This window comes from Drosophila biarmipes, chromosome 2L (genome assembly GCF_025231255.1).
Source record: "Drosophila biarmipes strain raj3 chromosome 2L, RU_DBia_V1.1, whole genome shotgun sequence".
Taxonomy (NCBI): domain Eukaryota; kingdom Metazoa; phylum Arthropoda; class Insecta; order Diptera; family Drosophilidae; genus Drosophila; species Drosophila biarmipes.
In genome coordinates, this window is record NC_066612.1 from 2,522,722 (window position 1) to 2,541,606 (window position 18,885).

General features: G+C 42.9%; 2 protein-coding genes across 4 annotated transcripts in view; both read right to left on the reverse strand.

The window, feature by feature from the left end:
• Positions 1-16,204, reverse strand: part of LOC108029202 (chaoptin) — a 40,282-nt gene extending 24,078 nt beyond the window's left edge. For both annotated transcript variants that reach the window (XM_017101380.3, XM_017101379.3), the window contains exon 1: positions 15,827-16,204. The gene's annotated coding sequence lies outside the window, so the exon portion shown is untranslated. The remainder of the gene's footprint in view (positions 1-15,826) is intronic.
• Positions 16,205-17,240: 1,036 nt separating this feature from the next.
• Positions 17,241-18,419, reverse strand: LOC108029006 (U-Kazal-Dg21.2). Of its 2 annotated transcripts, XM_050884976.1 has the most exons (5): positions 18,309-18,419; positions 18,092-18,256; positions 17,738-18,038; positions 17,512-17,673; positions 17,241-17,453 (listed from the first exon to the last, which is right to left on the reverse strand). In XM_050884976.1, the coding sequence occupies exons 3-5, from the start codon at positions 17,763-17,765 to the stop codon at positions 17,395-17,397; spliced, it is 249 nt and encodes an 82-aa protein (XP_050740933.1). In that variant the 5' UTR covers positions 17,766-18,038; positions 18,092-18,256; positions 18,309-18,419; the 3' UTR covers positions 17,241-17,394. The 2 variants fall into 2 exon arrangements, with proteins under 2 accessions (XP_050740933.1, XP_016956539.1); XM_017101050.3 differs by lacking the exons at positions 17,241-17,453; positions 17,512-17,673 and having other exon boundaries at positions 17,869-18,038; positions 18,309-18,413.
• Between the last annotated feature and the right edge of the window lie 466 nt (positions 18,420-18,885).

An 18,885-nucleotide genomic window follows, 5' to 3' on the forward strand; every position in this document is an offset into this window, starting at 1 on the left:
GGGCCACTGTTCCAGGCTGTTGTTGTTATTCTGCCGGCACACAGCCGCACAATTAATTGCGTAAACAAAACGCGACGGACGGGCGGGCATGAGCATTGAATTATTCAAATCATCTATAATTACAGCTGGCAACTCGCTCGATTGCCCCCCGATTGCCCCTCGCAGCCGTGCCACGCCCCCTTTCAGCCCAACGCATTTATCAATTAAATGCGAGCGCAGCAGCAGCAAATCCAGCAATTGCAACAATAATACCAGGCGGCAGTGGCAATGAGGACTTTGCTGGGCCAGCAATTAAATTATTAAAACTTTGTCATAAATAAAGTGAGGCACTTGACAATTATTAAAATGAATTACGTTCGAGGGGGCTTGGGAAGGGGAGGGGAGCCTAAATGATTGGCCCCAGGATCGATGGGGGCGCCAAAAGGATTGACTAAGGGAAAGCCAAGCGATATATACGAGCTTTTAAATTTATGTCCCGCCTTTATGGCTCTGCTGTGCAGTATGTGCGTGTGCGGGTGGGCGACCTCTGGGTTTATGAAATGCCAAGCGGCTGTTTTCATTCTTATTTTTTCAACTGTTTAATCTCAATTACCAGTGCGAAATATGCAATAAATCTGTTATTGTTTGCCTTTATAACCGATACGCGGGGTATGCCGAGCTGAATTCGGGCATCCGATTTTGTAGAGGAAAACTGCGAAAGCGCCGAGGAAACAACAAACAGAAACGGAAAACTGAAAGACCTGATTATCTCATCCGAATAAAATGGCTATCGAAAAGAATTTCATGATTGGGAATTTTAAAAAGCTTTCCCATGGAATGGGAACAGAAAAAGTTTTAAGATAAATATCATATGAGATTATATGAACTACAGATATTTTTGGTACCTTTCTAGAATTTGTGAAAACCTTTTAGTTTAAGAAATAAGAAATGAAAAAAAAGCAAAGTAGCAGATTATAATTTTAAAATCTATTATTTTTGAAAAGATTTAAAAAATACCTAATATAGAATTACAATATATATTTTTTTGAAATTCTTTCTTGTAATGTTAATATTTGTATAGTTTTCTTTGAAGAACATTCAGGATATTATGTGGTACTATACTTTATAGTATATATATAGTATTTTTAGTATATTATGGTATAAAGTAGTATATTATAATACATTTTAGTATATTTTGAAGTATTATAGTGTAGTATTTTTGTACTCTTTATTTCTTAACTTCGCACAACTTTCCTTAAATTGAAATGGATGTAAACTGTTTTTTTTGGAATACTTCCTTTTCCTCTATAAAAATGGGTTCCTTGACGCCTCGCAAGGGTATAAGATGATCGATCAGTTGGGGTTATCTCAGTCCGGTTGTTGCTGCATGTGTCATGGTATGTCAGCGGCGTTTTATGCCGCTCTCTCAAGTGCCCCCGACACAGTTGTTGCAAATGGCAAATGGCGGGCGAACCGCCATCCTTCAGCTCTCGATTTGCCACCTTGCCCGAGCTCCTCCATCCGCTAACGCTTTGTTTTTTATATTTTGTTTCATGTGTGGAGCAATAAAAACACAAATAATGGCGGCAGTCGGATAAAAAAGGAGGAAATGTGTGTGCTGGGTACTGTTGGGGAAGGGATTTAAACATACGCAATTTGTGCTGCGTTTGGGGATTGTTGCTGGATTGTTACATTTCTGTTTTCGGCCTGTTGTTGTGTGTTTTGCTCTGGTTTCTGCCCTTTTTTATTGTTCGCCCGTTCGGTTTGTTAGGCTGAACTTAAGCCTTTAAGCACATAATTTCAATTGCTGTACATAACACAAAACGGATTAATTTTGATTTTGACGTATGACCCGTGTGCGAGTGTGTGTTCCTGTGATTTTGAGTGCAAATTACCCGGAGCCATGAATGCCTCACGCAGATTTTCCCCATTTTTTCTCAGCCCCAGTCTTTGGCAATCAAATTGCAAACGGAAGGCTGGCAGGAAAATCCAAAACCAAAACCAGAACCCGAAGCAGAACCAGAAAAATCCTCAAACGCATCTCCACAACTCAAAGGATTAGTGAAAGGAGCCCGGCCTTAAATTTTCGATTCACAATTTGAAAGGTAAAATGTTGCCCCGAGTAAAATATGTGTTCATGTGCAAGTAAACGAGGTCAGGCCACTTTTTGCAAACGAAACGTTTCCTTCCCAACTGCAAAACGAGCAAATTATTTGGCTAGGCTTTTGCTTAAGTCCTTAGGTGGGTTTTTGCCTTCCTGAGTTTCAATTGAAATTAAGGTGGCAATCCATTTAAACATATTTAAAGGGGGGAATGTGAATGCATTTTATTAAAATGCTTACAAGTTATTCAAGTTTAATAAACGTTTAATTTAGTAATTTAAAAGTAGCCACATTTTATTTGTCGATGTTAGCCAAGCGCAAGCAAAATAAATTAAAGCTGGACCTAATTAATTAGGAGCTGGGAAAATCACAAGTCGGCTGTAAATTTATCTGCGGTTCTTATAGCCCCTTGAAGCATCAACCACTCCAACCGCAAAAGAGACTTTCGCCGTACTTTTCTATTTATAAGCTGGTGTATATATAAGGCCGAAGCCAGAAATCAGGTTGGCGACACTTTGCTAACTGAATGGCTTCATTAGGAAATTTAGGCGACAAGGGCTGAAAAACGTGGAGGGCAGAAAATGAGTGGGAAATCCTCGGGCGTACAGGTTGAAATTTATGAATTTTTGGCATGATTCAAGCTAATCACGTGGCTGCCATTACCCAAAATTATTTCGCATATAAGCCAGCGAACGGGCAGGAAGGCGAAAACATTATTTAAATATCTTAATGCGTTAAATTTACGAGTCCTGGCCATGTGAATGGCCACGCGTGAACCACAAGGCGTGTGCTCCAACGTGAGTGCCATGGGCGGGATATTCAAATTCGGCCAGGTGTATAATTAAATTGGAAATTGTGAGCGCACGCACAGGCGAAATACTTGGGATTTGGAATATTTAAACGACTGGGCCCATCGTCGCCTTGTTATGCCGGCCACTTGACCGCCACTTAGGCCCTGGCCAAAAGGTCAGAGTAGGGAACTTTCAATGGAAATCTATGAAAATAGGGGACCTCTCGCCACACTGATGGATGATCACACTGTTGGCTTCTTTAAACAAGTAAAATATTACTATAGGCTGATTTATTTAATCCTTGAACTAAAGGAGATTAAAGGCATTTATTATGTTAGAGAAGAGTTCGGTGATAACCCAGTGCTTTGAACTCGCAGTCCCATCCTTCATTCACCCTTGGCCAATTTGACGGCCAGCAATATCCCGATGAAATGTGTGCCAATGACTCCCCAGGGCTCGGGACCCCGAGGAACGCGCCAGATGATATGAGGCTTGGGGGCGTCGTTATAAACCTAATGAATGCATTAAAGTTGCAGGTGCGATGAATGTTAGCTCATCAGTGAGGGCCCTAGGGGCTGTTGGTGGAAGTGGAAGTTTCGATTATCTCATAATCTCGTTCAAGGAACTGGCTTCAGTTAGAGAGTAAATAAGATTAAATAAATGCAGAAAGTGTCGAGGTGTACAGAGTAATAATAATACCCAAATACCATATAAATCAATTTTTTTAGGCACATGATATGAGAGAAACGCTGTTATAATTATGAAAAAACTTTTTTGTCAAAGCTTCCCCATATCACGGACCCAAATAGCTATGAGTTAGAAGTCCAACATATTCAATAGATAGAAGAGAACCGACCTAATAATGTACCTAAATATTACATAAAGGCAAATTGCATGATTTCTAAGTATTTTTTTTAAATTCCGTATGTACTAATTGGTCTACATAAATAATGAAAACAGGTTATGCTGTTTATTTTAGGAGCTTGCGGTTTATTTAAGAGGCGCCCAGTATTTATGTCCCCGCATGCAAGTGAGTGTGTCACGTTGCGAGGCGCTTTTCTGATTAAATGCGGAAATTTAATTGCCTGGCCTGCGACACGTGGCGTATAATTAATGACGTGCGTCAGAGCAACTCCGCTGGCAACTCAGCCGAAGACGAGTGAGGCAGGGACCTCAAACTCAAACCGAACATCAACTGAATAAGTCATAGGGTTTTGGCTTTTCAAAGGCAGGGACGGGGCGAGGGGTCGGGGCCAACATCCGTAGGACACAAATAAGCCATATCATTCGCATTTCGTGTATTGACTGGCAGTTAACATGGCTTGGCAAAAAGTTTGCAACGACTTGTGCAATTGTCCTCCATGCATACCGAAATCCCCCATCCAAAAGTACAATTGCAACTGTCATACGCACGCATTCCCCCGGGGGCAGGGGCAAGTTGCTGGCAGAAATTGAGGTGGAGAGCCCTCTGCCCGCTGCTCCTCCCGGCACATATATGCTTCCCCCCGCACATATACTATATGTATTTGGCAACAATTTATAAGGGCAATACGTGCAGGGCATATGCCCGGGTTAGGTTAGACTTCCTGTCGAGGACAACTATGCGAGGTCCACGCGTGTGCATACCAATGTCCTGACCAAGCAGCCAAGGACCCCGGGCGACGTCGGATCGCATCGGAGCGGACCAGTCCTGGCCAGGGCAATGCAATCCGGGCAATCGCAGCAAACATTTCAAGAACGGGGCTGAGGAGGAGCCCCAGCAAACAAGGCAACTCTGAGAAACGGAAGGAAACGAGTGGCAACGGATAGCTTAGGGCCAGGAGCTGCAATACCCTGGTCGTTTTTATACTTCGAAGACGCTTTAATTAATTTAAGGCAGTTAAAGTGCCTTTAAAACCCGATTAAATACAATTGATCCTTAAAAATTCTTACAGTTGAAGTGGGGTATCTTTGGTTTTCAAAATAATTGCAATGTGTTGCATAACAAATCTACAATTGTATTTTTTAAAAGGGGTTGATAAATCCTCATTTAATTTTAAACGAATGCAGAAGAGGTGCCTTAAATTTAGGGGATTTCCTTTTGCATGACTTAACTATGGGTTATGCAATTTGAAAGTGGAATTAGGTATACAAAAGTGTACAGTTTGATGTTGACTTGCAGCTGAAACATTCAAAATTCTTAAAAAAATTAGGTAATCCCATTTGCTTGATAGATAATTTTCCAACCAGACCCCAGTTGCGCACAGGGTATCGAGGAAAAGCGGAAGTTACGACTGAATTCAGCTTGGAGTGTTTGGAACTGCTCGCACTGCGCCGTCATGTCCTCGGCCCTCCAGCCCGATTTTCCCTCCGGCCCTGGTTTTGCCAATTCGATAATAAATATTACAAGCTAGACAACAAAAGAAGAAGCAAAAGCATATCTATGGGTATGTGAGTGTCTGCGTATTGAAAACGAATTCAACAAGAAAACGAGAAAGTTGCTTGCACAAAACGAGCGAAAAACAAATAAAATTCGGTTTGTCGTTCCCATTTCTTTTTTCCCCTACTCACCCCAAGTTTTCCCCTGCAACACAAATTTTTTTAGCAATTACGTGGCGGGGCGGGGGGGCCAGGGGTGCTTTTTGGGGTGGCAAGTGGGGGGCAGGTGGATTTTGCGAAGGCTGCACGAAGTCAACGATTTGCATAAGTTGGGCGTGGCATTGCTGGGGCGTTGTCGCATTGATTACAAGCGTGAAAATGAATTTCGATTATGCGCCGAAGGCAAGGACGAGGGTTCGTTGACAATGTTTTCGTTGCTTTCCGCCAGGACCCATTGTCAGTCCAGGCCAGGCGCCGCCAGGTATGCTATGATTTCTGACTCCGATACTGCTGGCTGGCGCTGGGCTGATCAGATCTGGTTAAATTCGCTCGACTTGCGCCCTGCATACGGAAATGTAATCAAAGGCAATGCTGGCTTCTAGCAGACACGATTTCCCATCGATAAATATCTGAGGGGGCCCAGCAAAGCAAAAGCAATCGCATATGCAATTGCACTTCGGGTGCCAAGGCCACTGATCAAATTCGGTTCGTTTGCCTAGCCAATTTAATGCGGACTAAGAAAATATGTTTGCGTCCTGGCCAACGAGCAAAAATATTTTATTTATTTTATTGATTTACCAGCAAACATCAAAAAATGTGCTCAGCTATTTTTGGGTAAATATTATATACCAAAAAGTAGAAATTCCAGGGAATTTTCAAACCGTGGTGAAAGATTAAACAATGGAAATGAACATACCATTTGTTTGGTTTAATAATTATTTTATAAAGCCGGGTATCCTAAAAAAAGAAATATTTGTTGCCCAAATATTTGACCAAGCTTAAATGTCAACAGATGTTTGTCTAAGAGGAAAGTATTTGTGAAAATAGATATTTTTATTGACAAAGAGTTGTTCCTTTATTTTTTTTTTTAGATTTGAAACACCGGTAAATAAAATATAAATGAATAATTATTATAAAAGTTGAAGTCCCAACTACCAAGGATAGTGCACATGCATTGCTGTTCAAGGGATATTAAAGATGGGATAAAAGCGCTTTTATTATTCCATTCATCTTTCGCGAATCCACTTATACTTATGGCTTCTTTTTTCGTATTACTTATTTTTTGATCTATTCGTGTTGTTGCTGGATTCGCAGTCGTCTTGAAAAATTTACTTTTTATGCTTCATTACGTGGCGTCTTCCTGTTGTCAGTTTTTCTTTACATTTCGTTTAACATTTGTCACTTTTATAGCCGCATGTGTGTGAGTCTGTCAGTCCGACTGAGTGTGTGAGTGTGCTGGAAAATGCCTCGCAGCTGCCCATCTTCATTTTGGTATGTTTTTCCCTACTTTTCCTTTTTCCCTTCCTTTTTTACGCCGTTGTGAAGCTCTAGTTGTTGGTGTTGATATTGTTGCCGTCGTTTCATCAACAGCTGCTGCTGCACAGAAAAAAACACTCAAGCCTAACTCCCTATTTTTTTTATAATGCAGAACCACTTAGCCAGACTTTAACCTGTGGTTAGTTTTCCCAAAAGAGCTCAGTGCATTGCGTAAGCAAATAAACTAGTTATTTTACCAGTCTAAGCCTCCCACATTTGTTATTTTATTTGTTAAATATGGTCACTGATTTAAGATCCCAGCAAATAAATATTGTTGTTTATTTTTCTCCGAGTGGCGCTGGCAAGAGACTCCCCAAACACTTTGGCCCAGCCTCTTTACAACTTGATTTAAGGTTCAGTGGATATGGCGCCTCGTCTCGCTTCCACGGACCCCCTGGTAAGCCATCCTCCAACATTCTCGCTTTCCCATGTGTTTGTCTCCTGACAAATGTCATGTTCAAATTGCAGACTGAACTTTTGACTTTTGACAACGACAGAGAATCAACGACGCGATGCCTTGATAGATATGAAGTGGATTTCCCGAGGAGTCAAGGTCGTACAGAAATGAAGGATAGCTCTGAGGCGTACCTTCAGATTACGTATACGTAATATGTATCCCCTTAAATGGTGTACTGATTTTTAAAATTTAATTTATAATTTATTTCTCGTTGGCGCGTACTTAAACAATCATTTATGGCAAACAAACTGGTTGCAATCCATTATTTGACTTTAATTAACATTTAATTTTCGAGCTCTGCCCATTTTTAATGCATGTAATCCGGTCTGTTCATAATAAATACCTGTTAATGGGGTGTCACGAACCTAATTTAAAGCGTTTTGGTAATGCATTAACTGAATCTAAGCAAGAGATTTAATAACATAAGCATTTATTTTGATTGGTTGGATTTTTAAAGGGCTTAAATAAAAGTTGATAGAACGGAAGTGTGTAACTTATTCCTTGTTCCCTTAATTACTATGCCACTTTGACGGTAATAAGACGTTTGGCCGTCCCATTTACGTGTCACACTTGGGCCATTTGTTGCGATAAATACATTGATCTATCACCGAATGCTGCGGAGGCAGAGCCCTCGGCATTCGGGCTCAATCACATTAGCGTGCTAAACTACTTAACATGGCGAAAGCCCAGACCAACCTGAGTTCTGCCGGAGGAGGCTCCGAGGCAGGATTGAACGGGCCTAATGCCGAAGCAGATTGAAGGGGCGTGCCACATTACAACTGATTGAATTAATCAGCTTCATTATTTCACTAGTACTGGGGGATTTAATGCATTTGCAAGCCATGTTTCAATTAGGCCACAGCCAAGGACCTTGACGCCCAGCTACATAAATTGTCCAAACGAACCGAACCGAATCGAACCGAGGCGAATGGTATTGAACTGAATGGAATGTTTAATGTATATGCATAAAGAAAGGAGCTTGCAGCTTGAATGCGGGAATTTATGTGGCTACGTGCGGGGCATTTGGCAGTCGAAAGAAGATGTCTCACCACCCCATTGCCAAACGGAGCTCCCAGCAGCAGGGAAAGCCCCGACTGGTAGTAGGCATATTTAATGACACCCAGGCCCATTATTGGAATTGGTTAGCCGTAACAAAAGGCGAGCGTAAACAGAACTAACTGGCAAACAAACGTGTGAGCAAACAAGTTAACAAAACCTTTTCCCTTCTTCACAATGCCCAAAACTCTCGAGCCAAATGCCTATAAAATACACTCTTATTATTAGGCAAACAGCATGAAGTATTGATGCAATCATATATTTGTTTGGTAGTTTAATCAAAAAGTTTTCATTTCATACTTTCGAATGAATCACCGCCGGATTACAATTGGAACGACGATGATGATGATTTCGCAATCAATGTCCCAAAAGTGCCGAAGCCCCGACAGGTGACAAGCTTACACAGAGCCCCACATCTGGCTATACATCTACAAGATACTTGGCACAATGAGGAAGACAACAGAGGAAGATATATTACGTACAGCCAGGCATCCTCACTTATCCCACACACGAATATTGTATTATTTTCAATAAGCGGGCGACGTATTGATAACAAAGCTTTGAAATATATACAAGCCCCGCTGCTCCGCCGCTCCGCCGCCCCGATGTCCCGATCCTTGATTTCAATGGCTGGAAAATATTGAATATGTCCCTCTACCCCAACCCCAAAAGCGACCCTCCCTTATCCGCACAAAAGGAGCGATGACAGGAGGAGGTGGCATCGAAGCGCAAAGCAGTTTGTGCCAAAAAAGAAAGAAATATTGTATGGTCATGTCATTGTATTCGTATGGGTTATAAATGTATGCAGCGAAGTGGGGATTAGACTACTGCTGCTGGAAGTCGGATTTCTATTATGTCCTCCACTCTTAGGCAGCGGTGATGCCGGAATGATGATATGAGTGCAATGACAGAGGAACCGCAAAACCAACAGAGTCGGAACGAAAGCTGGGGCAGCTGGCAAAGCATTTAAAAATGGCAGACAGCAGAAGATGCAAATGAGAATCGGTTTCTGCCTCCTGCAACTGCTGCTCCACACACTCGAAACTTAACATGCAAGCCCGCAGGACTGGAGGTCCACCCCCTCCGGAGTCAGTCAATCACTCCCGCTTCGATTACAGCAGAGGGAGTGACATTTTTAGTTGCACCAGCTCAGCAGAAATACAGAAAAACTGGGAGGGGAACCCGCAAAATGAATGAAAAGCCAAGTTGGGAGAGGAAAAATCCCAACTACACACCCTTTTCAGGCAGCGTCTGCTGCTGTCACATAATCCCCTTTTTCAATAAGATTTAAATTTGCATTTGACACATATTGGACGAGGACAGCCCGGCCAAGACGAGGGCACCGACAACAGCCCAATCCTGGCCAGCAAGCCGGGAAACGATGGTGTCGACAACACCTCGCCAGCCCGGAATAGGAAGCTATATGCATATAGTACAGCTGCACATAAATATTTCTTCAAGTACCTGTGTGCGTTAAAACTTTTGTGAAATAAGAGTGACGCACCAAGGATAACATGACCCATAAATGTTTGTCATCCGGAATTGGCTGGGGAGCACATATACGGTCTTAGGCCTTGTCATTTTCATATTTTGGAAAGATGGCAGAAATAAGGAATAACATCCCTAGATACTTTAGAAGATACTTTAATAAATACATGTAATCCCAATGCTTTTCATTCTTACGTCCCTTTGTATTTTTTATTTTAAAGCGGAAGGTGGGGACCAATTAACTTGTGTAATTGATACCAAAAATTGAAATAAATGAGCGACCGCTTCTGCGAAACTGGACCATCATATTGTTGCCCAACAATGATGATGTATTGATTTTAACAATATTTAAAGACACACGTTTTTTTCTGTGACCCAATAAAAACGATATGATTTGCCAACTGGTCTCAACTCAGGCACAAATATTGACTGCTTGTGCTGGCGAAACCATAAGCAGATCTTAAATATTCCACTCTTTTCAGACCTATCCCCACGCCGCCCACTTAGCCAACCACATTAGCATAGGCTCCACAACAGAACATATATTTAACCTCGGCGCATGCATAACACAGTGGAATGCAGTGGGATGGTCGAGAAAAAGCAGCAGAAGAAGGGCATGGGCGTGGGCTTGGGGTCGGGGGTTTCACGGGGACAGGTGACAGCTTTCGGGAGGAAAAAGGGGTCGTCGTCAGAGGTTGAAATAGTGCAAGAGGTAGTTTACAATAGAGGAAACTGCGCGTCATTAGCATAGCTAAGGGAATTGTTTTAGTGGGTTTCAGTTCGTTTGGTGGGCTGGTTTGGCTGGATTGGATGGTTTGGACGTGGTGAATGGCTGGGTGTGGTACTCTAGGGGGGTTGGGTGGTACGCTGGCCAACATGCCTGACATGTTATGTGATTTGATTTGGATTCCCCCACTCTTCTGCCCGCCTCTGTGCCGGCCTGGTCTGCGGCAATCGGGGGTAAGTACGTTTTGGTTTGGAAACCTCATTAGTTTGACATTCCAATATGTCAGATTGTGGCTACTGGTAACTGCGGCAAAACCAATAAAAGAGCGCCAGCAATGGCAGAGAGAATTGATAGCATCAAAACAAGTGATAAATGTTACTTGAAAATCAATTATGTAGCTTTTATCAGCTTTCCGGTTTGTAACTTTGATTTCCCTTTTTTTTATATCTAAAAGAGTACCCAAAATTGTCATGTGAACATGACATTACTTGTTATTTCTATTTGCTGTCTGGTTAGCTGATCCTTAAAGATAAAATATCCAAAAATGTTAAATAAAAGTACCCTCCGATATTTTTAGGCAATCGATGTTCGAACACCTTAACCCAACCCATTTGAAACAACGTTGTGTAACCCCTTTTAAGCTGACATCAATGAAACCCCTTCAGTTTGATATGCTGCCATTAGTACCAATTACCCCAAGGGACACAGAACCGTGTCGTCCGACTAACAATGCATAATATGGCATTATCATCCTCCATTTACGCTCTATCTAATTGCATCTCATCTAGCATTTCAATTCTCGTTGCCGTTGTCTGTCAATAAGCTGGCAGTTTCTCAATGGCCAGACACCCACTTACTCCTTCCGACATATGCTCATCCATTTATCATAGTCGCTATAGCGATTGTGTGGGATTCCCCCTTCCTTTCGGGTTGGGTATCGCATCGTATCGTCCTTAGCTCGCTTCATTAAAAAGTAAGCCCTTTTAAATTGGCCCCTTCCTACTCCATTTCTAGCTCCACACCATACCATTCCTCTTGCCAAGAACCATGCCATCCGGCCAACAACCAATTGACATTCATAGAAAGCAACGAGACTGCGTTCTTTTCTGCTTTCTCCGTGCTTCCTTCACTAGTTTCCCCTCCATATTCAATTTTTTTCGGATCCTTCTCAAATCGTTTTGGCCTGTTCATCTTTTTCCCGACTGGCTGGGCGTGTGTGTGTGTCTGTGTTTGCCTTTCAATTTGCTGACTGCTGCGTGTGTGCCCAGTTAGAGAAACATAATCGGGCAATACTTTTCCAGCTATTTGCGTGGCAAATATTTTTGCGGAGCCCGGAGAAAAACCAACGAGCCATCGAAGCGTAGGCAGCAACAAAATTGTCAAAGGGTTCGTCGCACGGCGAGATACCAGTTTCCATGTGCGGCCTGTCCTGGTTTTTGGTTTAGATTCTCCAGCTCCGGCTCTGGCTTTGGGCCTGTTTGTCATCAGCTCCATATCTGCCGGCCAATTTACATTTACGAGTCGGCAGTCGGGGCCAGCCGTCAAATATGTTAAATAACGAACTATTTTGCATTTTTATTTTATTTTTTCTCGCCCTGCTCATATTGAACATGGAAATGTGGGGCAGCAAAGGGGTTCGACTCGGGCTCGGGCTGGGTTTTCCAGGGAAGAATGCCTTCAACGCCGAGAATTTGTGTGCGGCTTTCAATGAGGAATGTGTGTGAGCCTCTCCGTCTGTTTCTGCTTTTGTGTCTGCCTCTGGTATCCTCCTCCCCGGTCTGTTTACACAACCATGTCAATTTAAATCTATGTCAAAACACACGACTTAGTTGAGGTTTATTTATGTCGGTCTGTCCCAGGCCCCGCGTTTCCCTACTACCCTCCGTTTGCAATTCAATAAAAAAATATAAAGGAGGAAAAAAACGGAAAGCGGTTTTTTCCACCTTTTTATTTGCATTTCCGAGTCACGTAAATGGATCTTCGGCACTATCTGGATAATATTCGATTTCCACGCGCTCCCCATTTCAATGCCCTTCGCTTTGTGCCAATACCTTTTAAATTGGTCTGGCTGACAACGCCTCCCCCAATAAATATCTAATTTCCGTCATATGTGTGTTCATACATTGTATTCGAATTAAAGTGGGAAGTGCTCTCTCTTTTTAGTGGCCCTTTAAGTGGGGGCGTGGCCGGGCTTAAGCCCATCAAGCGTATGATTAGCGTCAATCAGTGAAATCGTGGACGTTTAATTAAAAATCAATCAGTTGCTCTGACATAAAACCGAATGGTTCGATAAACAGTTTATGTATGTAGCCAAGGTTTACTATAGGGAGGTCCCTAGGAAAATCTGGTTTGGGGCTTAAATGGAACGCAGTATTCCGGGGAAAAGGGGGTGTGGCCGGCCAGGGCGATACATTGAAAATTTTGTAGTGGACATCAATCATTTTGTTGCACGGCCTGGCCAAAGTTTCGTGTTAATCAGGAAAACACCCATAGCATGATAGATTGACTTTGATTTTGTGTGTGCCTAAGGTTAGGTCCTAGTAATTAGGGGCTTGGGCTGGAAAATTGTAGACGTCAGGAAATTGTCAGTGGTTTGACTTTCAACTTGAACTTTTTGGCTTGTGACGGATTATTTTCATATCTAGTCTTTAATTCTGGAAATTTTGAAATTCTCTTTTGGGTTTCATAGAATATTTAAGACTATTTATAAAAAACAGTGCATACCTAATTACCGGAAATCCAAGTTAGATAATGAATTTAAATAAACGCCTTGGGGTGCTTATTTTATTTATTAAGCTCATTACATTTTATTGGAAAAAATCCCACCGAAAGTCGATCAGTCAATCAATCAGGCGACAAGGCCGTAAGGCTACCAAATAATTTAATCGACAGCGTGATATGTACTTTGTGTGCTCTATGAACCGGGGGTCCATAATGAGTTGATTAAAAACCAGAGTAAACTTTCTATCAACGTCCGAGGCCCCCGGTCAAGGTAAATTAACTCGGAGTGCGAACTGAGGGTGGGAGGATGGAGTGGACCTTGCTTATGATTGCTTTCACGCCTGTCTGGTCATTAACCTAGGCACAACTTTGGCCCGAAAAAACACATTTGCGGTCCCCGCATCTCTAGCATTCTTTTTTTTGCATTTTTATTAGTCCACAAATAAAACTTTTTTTGTTTGTCTATCCATGATGAGGGTCGTCCAGAGTTTGGTGGGGGGGACAGTCGTCTGGGGTCAGGGGACAGAGGCCCCAAAGCATAAACAGATCAATAAAACAAGACGAAGAAGAAAAGCCGAGACGTCGGCCGCAAAACTAGCAAGGAATCCGGCCGAAAGAGCCCAAGAAACAACAACAGCGGCAACTGGCGCAGTTCCCATGCAAATTTCACCCAGACCTATCCTACATACAACACCCCTTCTTAGAGACCCCAGAGAACCCCATAGAGCCCAAAGAACCCATAGAACCCAGAGGCACCTCGAGGACGACACTCTACACTGCCATTAACTGTTGCCCGTCTATTTGTTTGTACAAATAATGTGTAAGCAGGCATATTTTTGTCAACGAGGCTAATTTCTGTCACAGATTTACGTGACAATGGCCCAGGCAAGAAGCCAGGGCCCAGAAGCGCTCGGAAAGCCAAAGAAATCCGCAACAACACGCATACACAGAATAAAAACACAACAATTACAAAACAGGTTTCATCAAAGGGGATGGATGGTGGGTGGGTGCTCCTCGGGGGTGGGATTCGGCCAAGTCTGGCAGTTTTTGGTCGAAATATTTTTGTTTCTTCTGCTGTCAGTAAGGCTCCATCTCGGCGTCGTAGTCGTCGTTTTGCGGGCAGTCCGTAAAAGCCATAAAAAGAGAAATATACCAAGCAGCAGGCAGGAAAAAAAGAGGCCCAAAACAAAACTGAGCCGTGAAGAACTGAGCGTCGAAAAAAACTGGGTTAGCCTGGGTACTTCTCCCCGTCTTTCCCCATTTTCCCCACCTCCGTGTCATTGTTGATTTTCCTTGTTTCTTTTTTTTAGCACCTATGCACTGTTTTTGCTCTTTCTGAACGATGCGCCCTGCTCCGGTCCGTCTTGGTTATTGTTGTCCAAGGAACTCAATGGGTGACACATATGCAGTCGGCGCTCCTCATGCCTCAACACAACGCCCACTCCTGCAGCACTCGTTCCCCAGATTTCGCTGCTCCGTTCCACTTTTCCTTGGCAACGTCTTGAGGAGCAGAGCGTCGGGCAAGGGAGTGCAGCTTATGGCAAAAGTTTGGGACTCTTCAAGAATATTTATTGTAACACAATCGCTTTTTAGAAATTTATATTGAGCAGACTCAGCATGTGACTTCTGAATATAGGAGCTTTTGTAGCGTTACAAATAATATTTCTTATTCAACAGGCAAAAACCTAACTCGTAAAGTAATCACTAAAAAAGGGTCTTCGAAAATATTGTTTAGGGGTAATTATTTTCCTGGAAAAACCCACTTAAATTGTGGGTTAAATGCGAACCCTCTAATAACATGTTGTTTAAACATTCTCCTCTTGATAAATATCACATCTATTGATTATTCATTTGATTTATATAAATGATTTATTATTATAATCAAGGATTAGATTTTTTTTTTAATTTATAATGTTAAAAAAACATAACGGTTGTACTTTTGCTGCAGCAAATGTGTTTTGAGTCTTTAAATTGAAACCCCAGAAATACTTCAATCCATGCTGCAACTAATTAATGTTTGATTGAGCAAATTTAGAGATAAATGCACTTGGCTTCCGAGGCCCAATGGCTGATACTTTAATAATAGCTTTCAGGAATCATAGTGTAACTGTAGTGCCCAATGAAGACCTAAACCATATCCAATCGAATGTTCCCTCAGGTCCTCGAGAGCAATGCAAATAGCCCCTCAAGTGAGATGCCTCGTCAGATCAAGACTGGATGCATCAGAATCGGTGATTGACGCTGAACTGTTTGCCACATATAATTGGAGGTGGGGGTGGGGGAGTTCAACCTCCCACCCCACACCACCCACCGCCCCCGCCGAGGTTGTTTATTGGCTGACAAGTGCTGCACATCCGGGCTGCGTTTGCGGAAATGAGCAAATGACTAATGACTGACCAGGGCGAAGGCGCCCCAGGCGACGAGTGACCCTTGCCCACTCTGTTTTCTGTTTTCTGCTTTCTGTTTCTTGTTTACTGTGCGCTTCAATTAAAGCATCTTGCAGGAAATTGAACTTTTAGTCAAGTGGCTGGTGGGTTGAAGGGGGGGCCAAGTGGGTGGCTGCCCCAAGATGTGGAGACGATGGGGACTGCCTCATCAATCTGTTACGTACTTGACTTGTGGGTGGACTCGTGGGTCGGCGGCTGTTCAGGGCTTGAGCTGCGTATCCGTTGTATCCTGTTGTTGCATGTGCCTAAGTCACTCTTTTCCTCCTCCCTCTCTTGCCACTTGAGTTTTGATTACTGATCACTTCACTTGCAATCACCGCTTGATTACTTTTGCCCCATGGCAACCGCACTTTCTGAAATCTCAACCGATCGATCTCTGGTAGAATACTCCTCTCTCTCGGCCCGCGAAGCCTATCTATTTGTGGTCACCATTTCGCGATTCGCAGCTGGACCGGCTATCTTCGAGAGGTTGCCGCTTCACCAGCAACACCACAGTACGAACTGCCACTCCAAGAGCCCCAGCGATACTTCCGCTCGATGCTGACGCGCCAAGTAACCAACGTGCACTGGCACATCCGTGCCACATTATGCGCATTTTATGGCACGTTGGCGACCTCGACACCCGCTTCGTTTTAGATCACCCGAGTGCCGAGCAACATGCAACGCGGAAATTGTTGTCCTAGGCGCAACAGACCCTCCAGCCGAAGACCCCAAGCACCCGAGACCAGATGGAACGAGCCCCGCTGGAGAGAGTCCACAACCCGAAGAACCCCGACTGCCGGAGTATCTGAGCATGCGTGGTGCCTGAGCCGGAATTAATTTGCCACCTGGCAATGCCCGTCGTTTCAGGCGCAGTATTCAAAGAAACTCTAGACTGGACAGTGATTTGATGGGGGCCGAACGACGAAGATGGATGTACTACGGGGGGCTGAGAGATTCAAGTTCAGGTTGCCCTTTGACCACAAAATACCGGCTGCCGGCTAATAAACTCCAGAGGCAACCAAATTTGTTCTTCGAATTTATTGTGGAACATTCTTTTCATAGGACCAACCCAAAAACTAAGACTGATAAATGGCCACGCACACTGGCAATTTGCAAGTTCCCGACAGTTTAGAGCACTCAGCCGACCCCAAAAGTTTTATATCCCCCATTTCGGTGCCTCTCCCCGAAGAACATCTCCTCTTGCTGTTTTTAATATACAATATTAGCCGGTAGTGATGTTTCAATTAATTTTTAAGGTGCACCCCACTGCCCACTGCCACGGCTCCAGCTCGAAACCCAAGGAGTCCGGAGATGGTTAAGGATATAGATGGGCGACGGGGTCTCTAAGATGCAGAAAGGGGACGAAGGCAGAACCGCATGCTAAGATATGATGGCAGATGCCAAGCAGGATGAATAAATGGCTTGGATGCAAAGTTTAAATTTTTCATAGTTGGGTGGCTCGGTTCGCTTCGGTTTGTGGGACCGGGGTGGGGATCCGAGTCCACCTCATCTTTGTCTTCTTGTGGTTTTCCCTGGTCAAACTGGGGAGCAATTGGACTTTAAGCTGCGGCAGTAGATTATTGCACTTCGTAGCAGTTTGCTTTGTTTAGGAAAAAATGTTTTTAAATTTTTATTTTGAGCAGGCTTGAGAGTTTTATTCTGGAGAAACAATACTTTACTGGAGATTTTGCGTGAAACATTTTAATTCACGGTTAAGTTTAGATGTCATAAGATTGGAAATCATTTCGTTTTATATTTTACACTTCCTAACCCCTTCCTCGCAGAATCCCGATTCGGTTTTTATGAATGCTTTGGGAAATGTAAAATGTATATTAAGGGTTTCTTAAGTGCTTAAGACTAAACTTACGTGGAAGTTTTTTCATCTTTCGCCGGCACTTCTCATTATCCAGGGCACAGGCGCTGGATCCCTCAAAGTAGCATTTGCCATCAAAGTTGCAGGTGGGCAAGATGCAAGGTCCGCATTTCTTTTTGCATTTCTGGGCCCATACAAAACCGACTAACATAAAAGCTGATCTTTGCAAACTATTAATGTTAAGATATCTAACAAGTCCATATCAATACAAAGGGCTTACCCAGAAGCGAAAGCATAAATAACTTCATATTTGGAGCAGCTACTTGGAACTGACTCTTTTTTTCCTAAATGTTTAATGCATTTTGAAAGCATAACCATATTAACCATATCTAAATTATATTGGCCGTGAACTAATTTATATTTCTTTATTCACACACGCGTAGCGAACAGCTTTCTGTTGTATTTCTTGACAAAATCATTTTTTACCGGCAGTACACTGGATGAAACCATTGGAATGCAAGGTCTCGCTCGCTTTGGATAGCTCTGTTTTAGGCAGTATCCCGGCTTCTTTTTAATAAAATCTATTTAAAATATCAGTTTAATTGTAATATAGGAAAGTCATCTATTAACTCACCTGGCTTATTATAGGCCTTTCTCATGCACTTCTCGATTTCAACGTGGCAATTGTTTTCTGCTTCAAAGTAGCAGAATTTATCAAAGGAACACGATACGTCAAACACATCTACTGGGCACGTTTTAAGGCATCGCAGTCCCTTCTTATTGCCCAGAGTTGCGGAAACTAATTGGGAATTAGAGTCGACTGAAGAATACTCAAAGTATTTAAGTCTTACCTAGAAAAAGAACTAGGAGTAGCTGCATTTCGAGCGATGGAGATCGGGTATAAAACTGAGAGCAAAGCTGAAGCCATTTGGGTATGGCCGATCGATTCGATTGACTTCGATAACCCTTATCCTATAATCTTGTTCAGAAATTCTGAAAAACTAGTTGTGCTACTTTTATTTAAAACTTCCAATACAATAAGGTATTCAGATTCTCCAACATTTACTCCTCATCATCACCTGTTGTGGCGAATAAGTTTGGATTCCAGACAGGCATGTGTCCAATGTCATTAGGCAGAGTTATTGTTGGATCCATGGGCTCACAAGGCCTTGCTTTCTTGGGATAGTGCTTCCTTATGCAATATCCATCTCTCTTTTTAACAAATCCTATTAAAAAGGTATCTTGTTGTGGTATAACGAAAAACTAGTTTTGGTACTCACGTGGCTTGAGGTAAGCTTTACGCAAACAGGTCTCCATCTCAAGAATACATTCGGTTTCTGCTTCATAGTAACAAACTCTATCCCAGGAACAGGATACCTCGTACTCGTCTGGAGGGCAGTTTTTTATGCACTTTCTGGCCAGCTCATT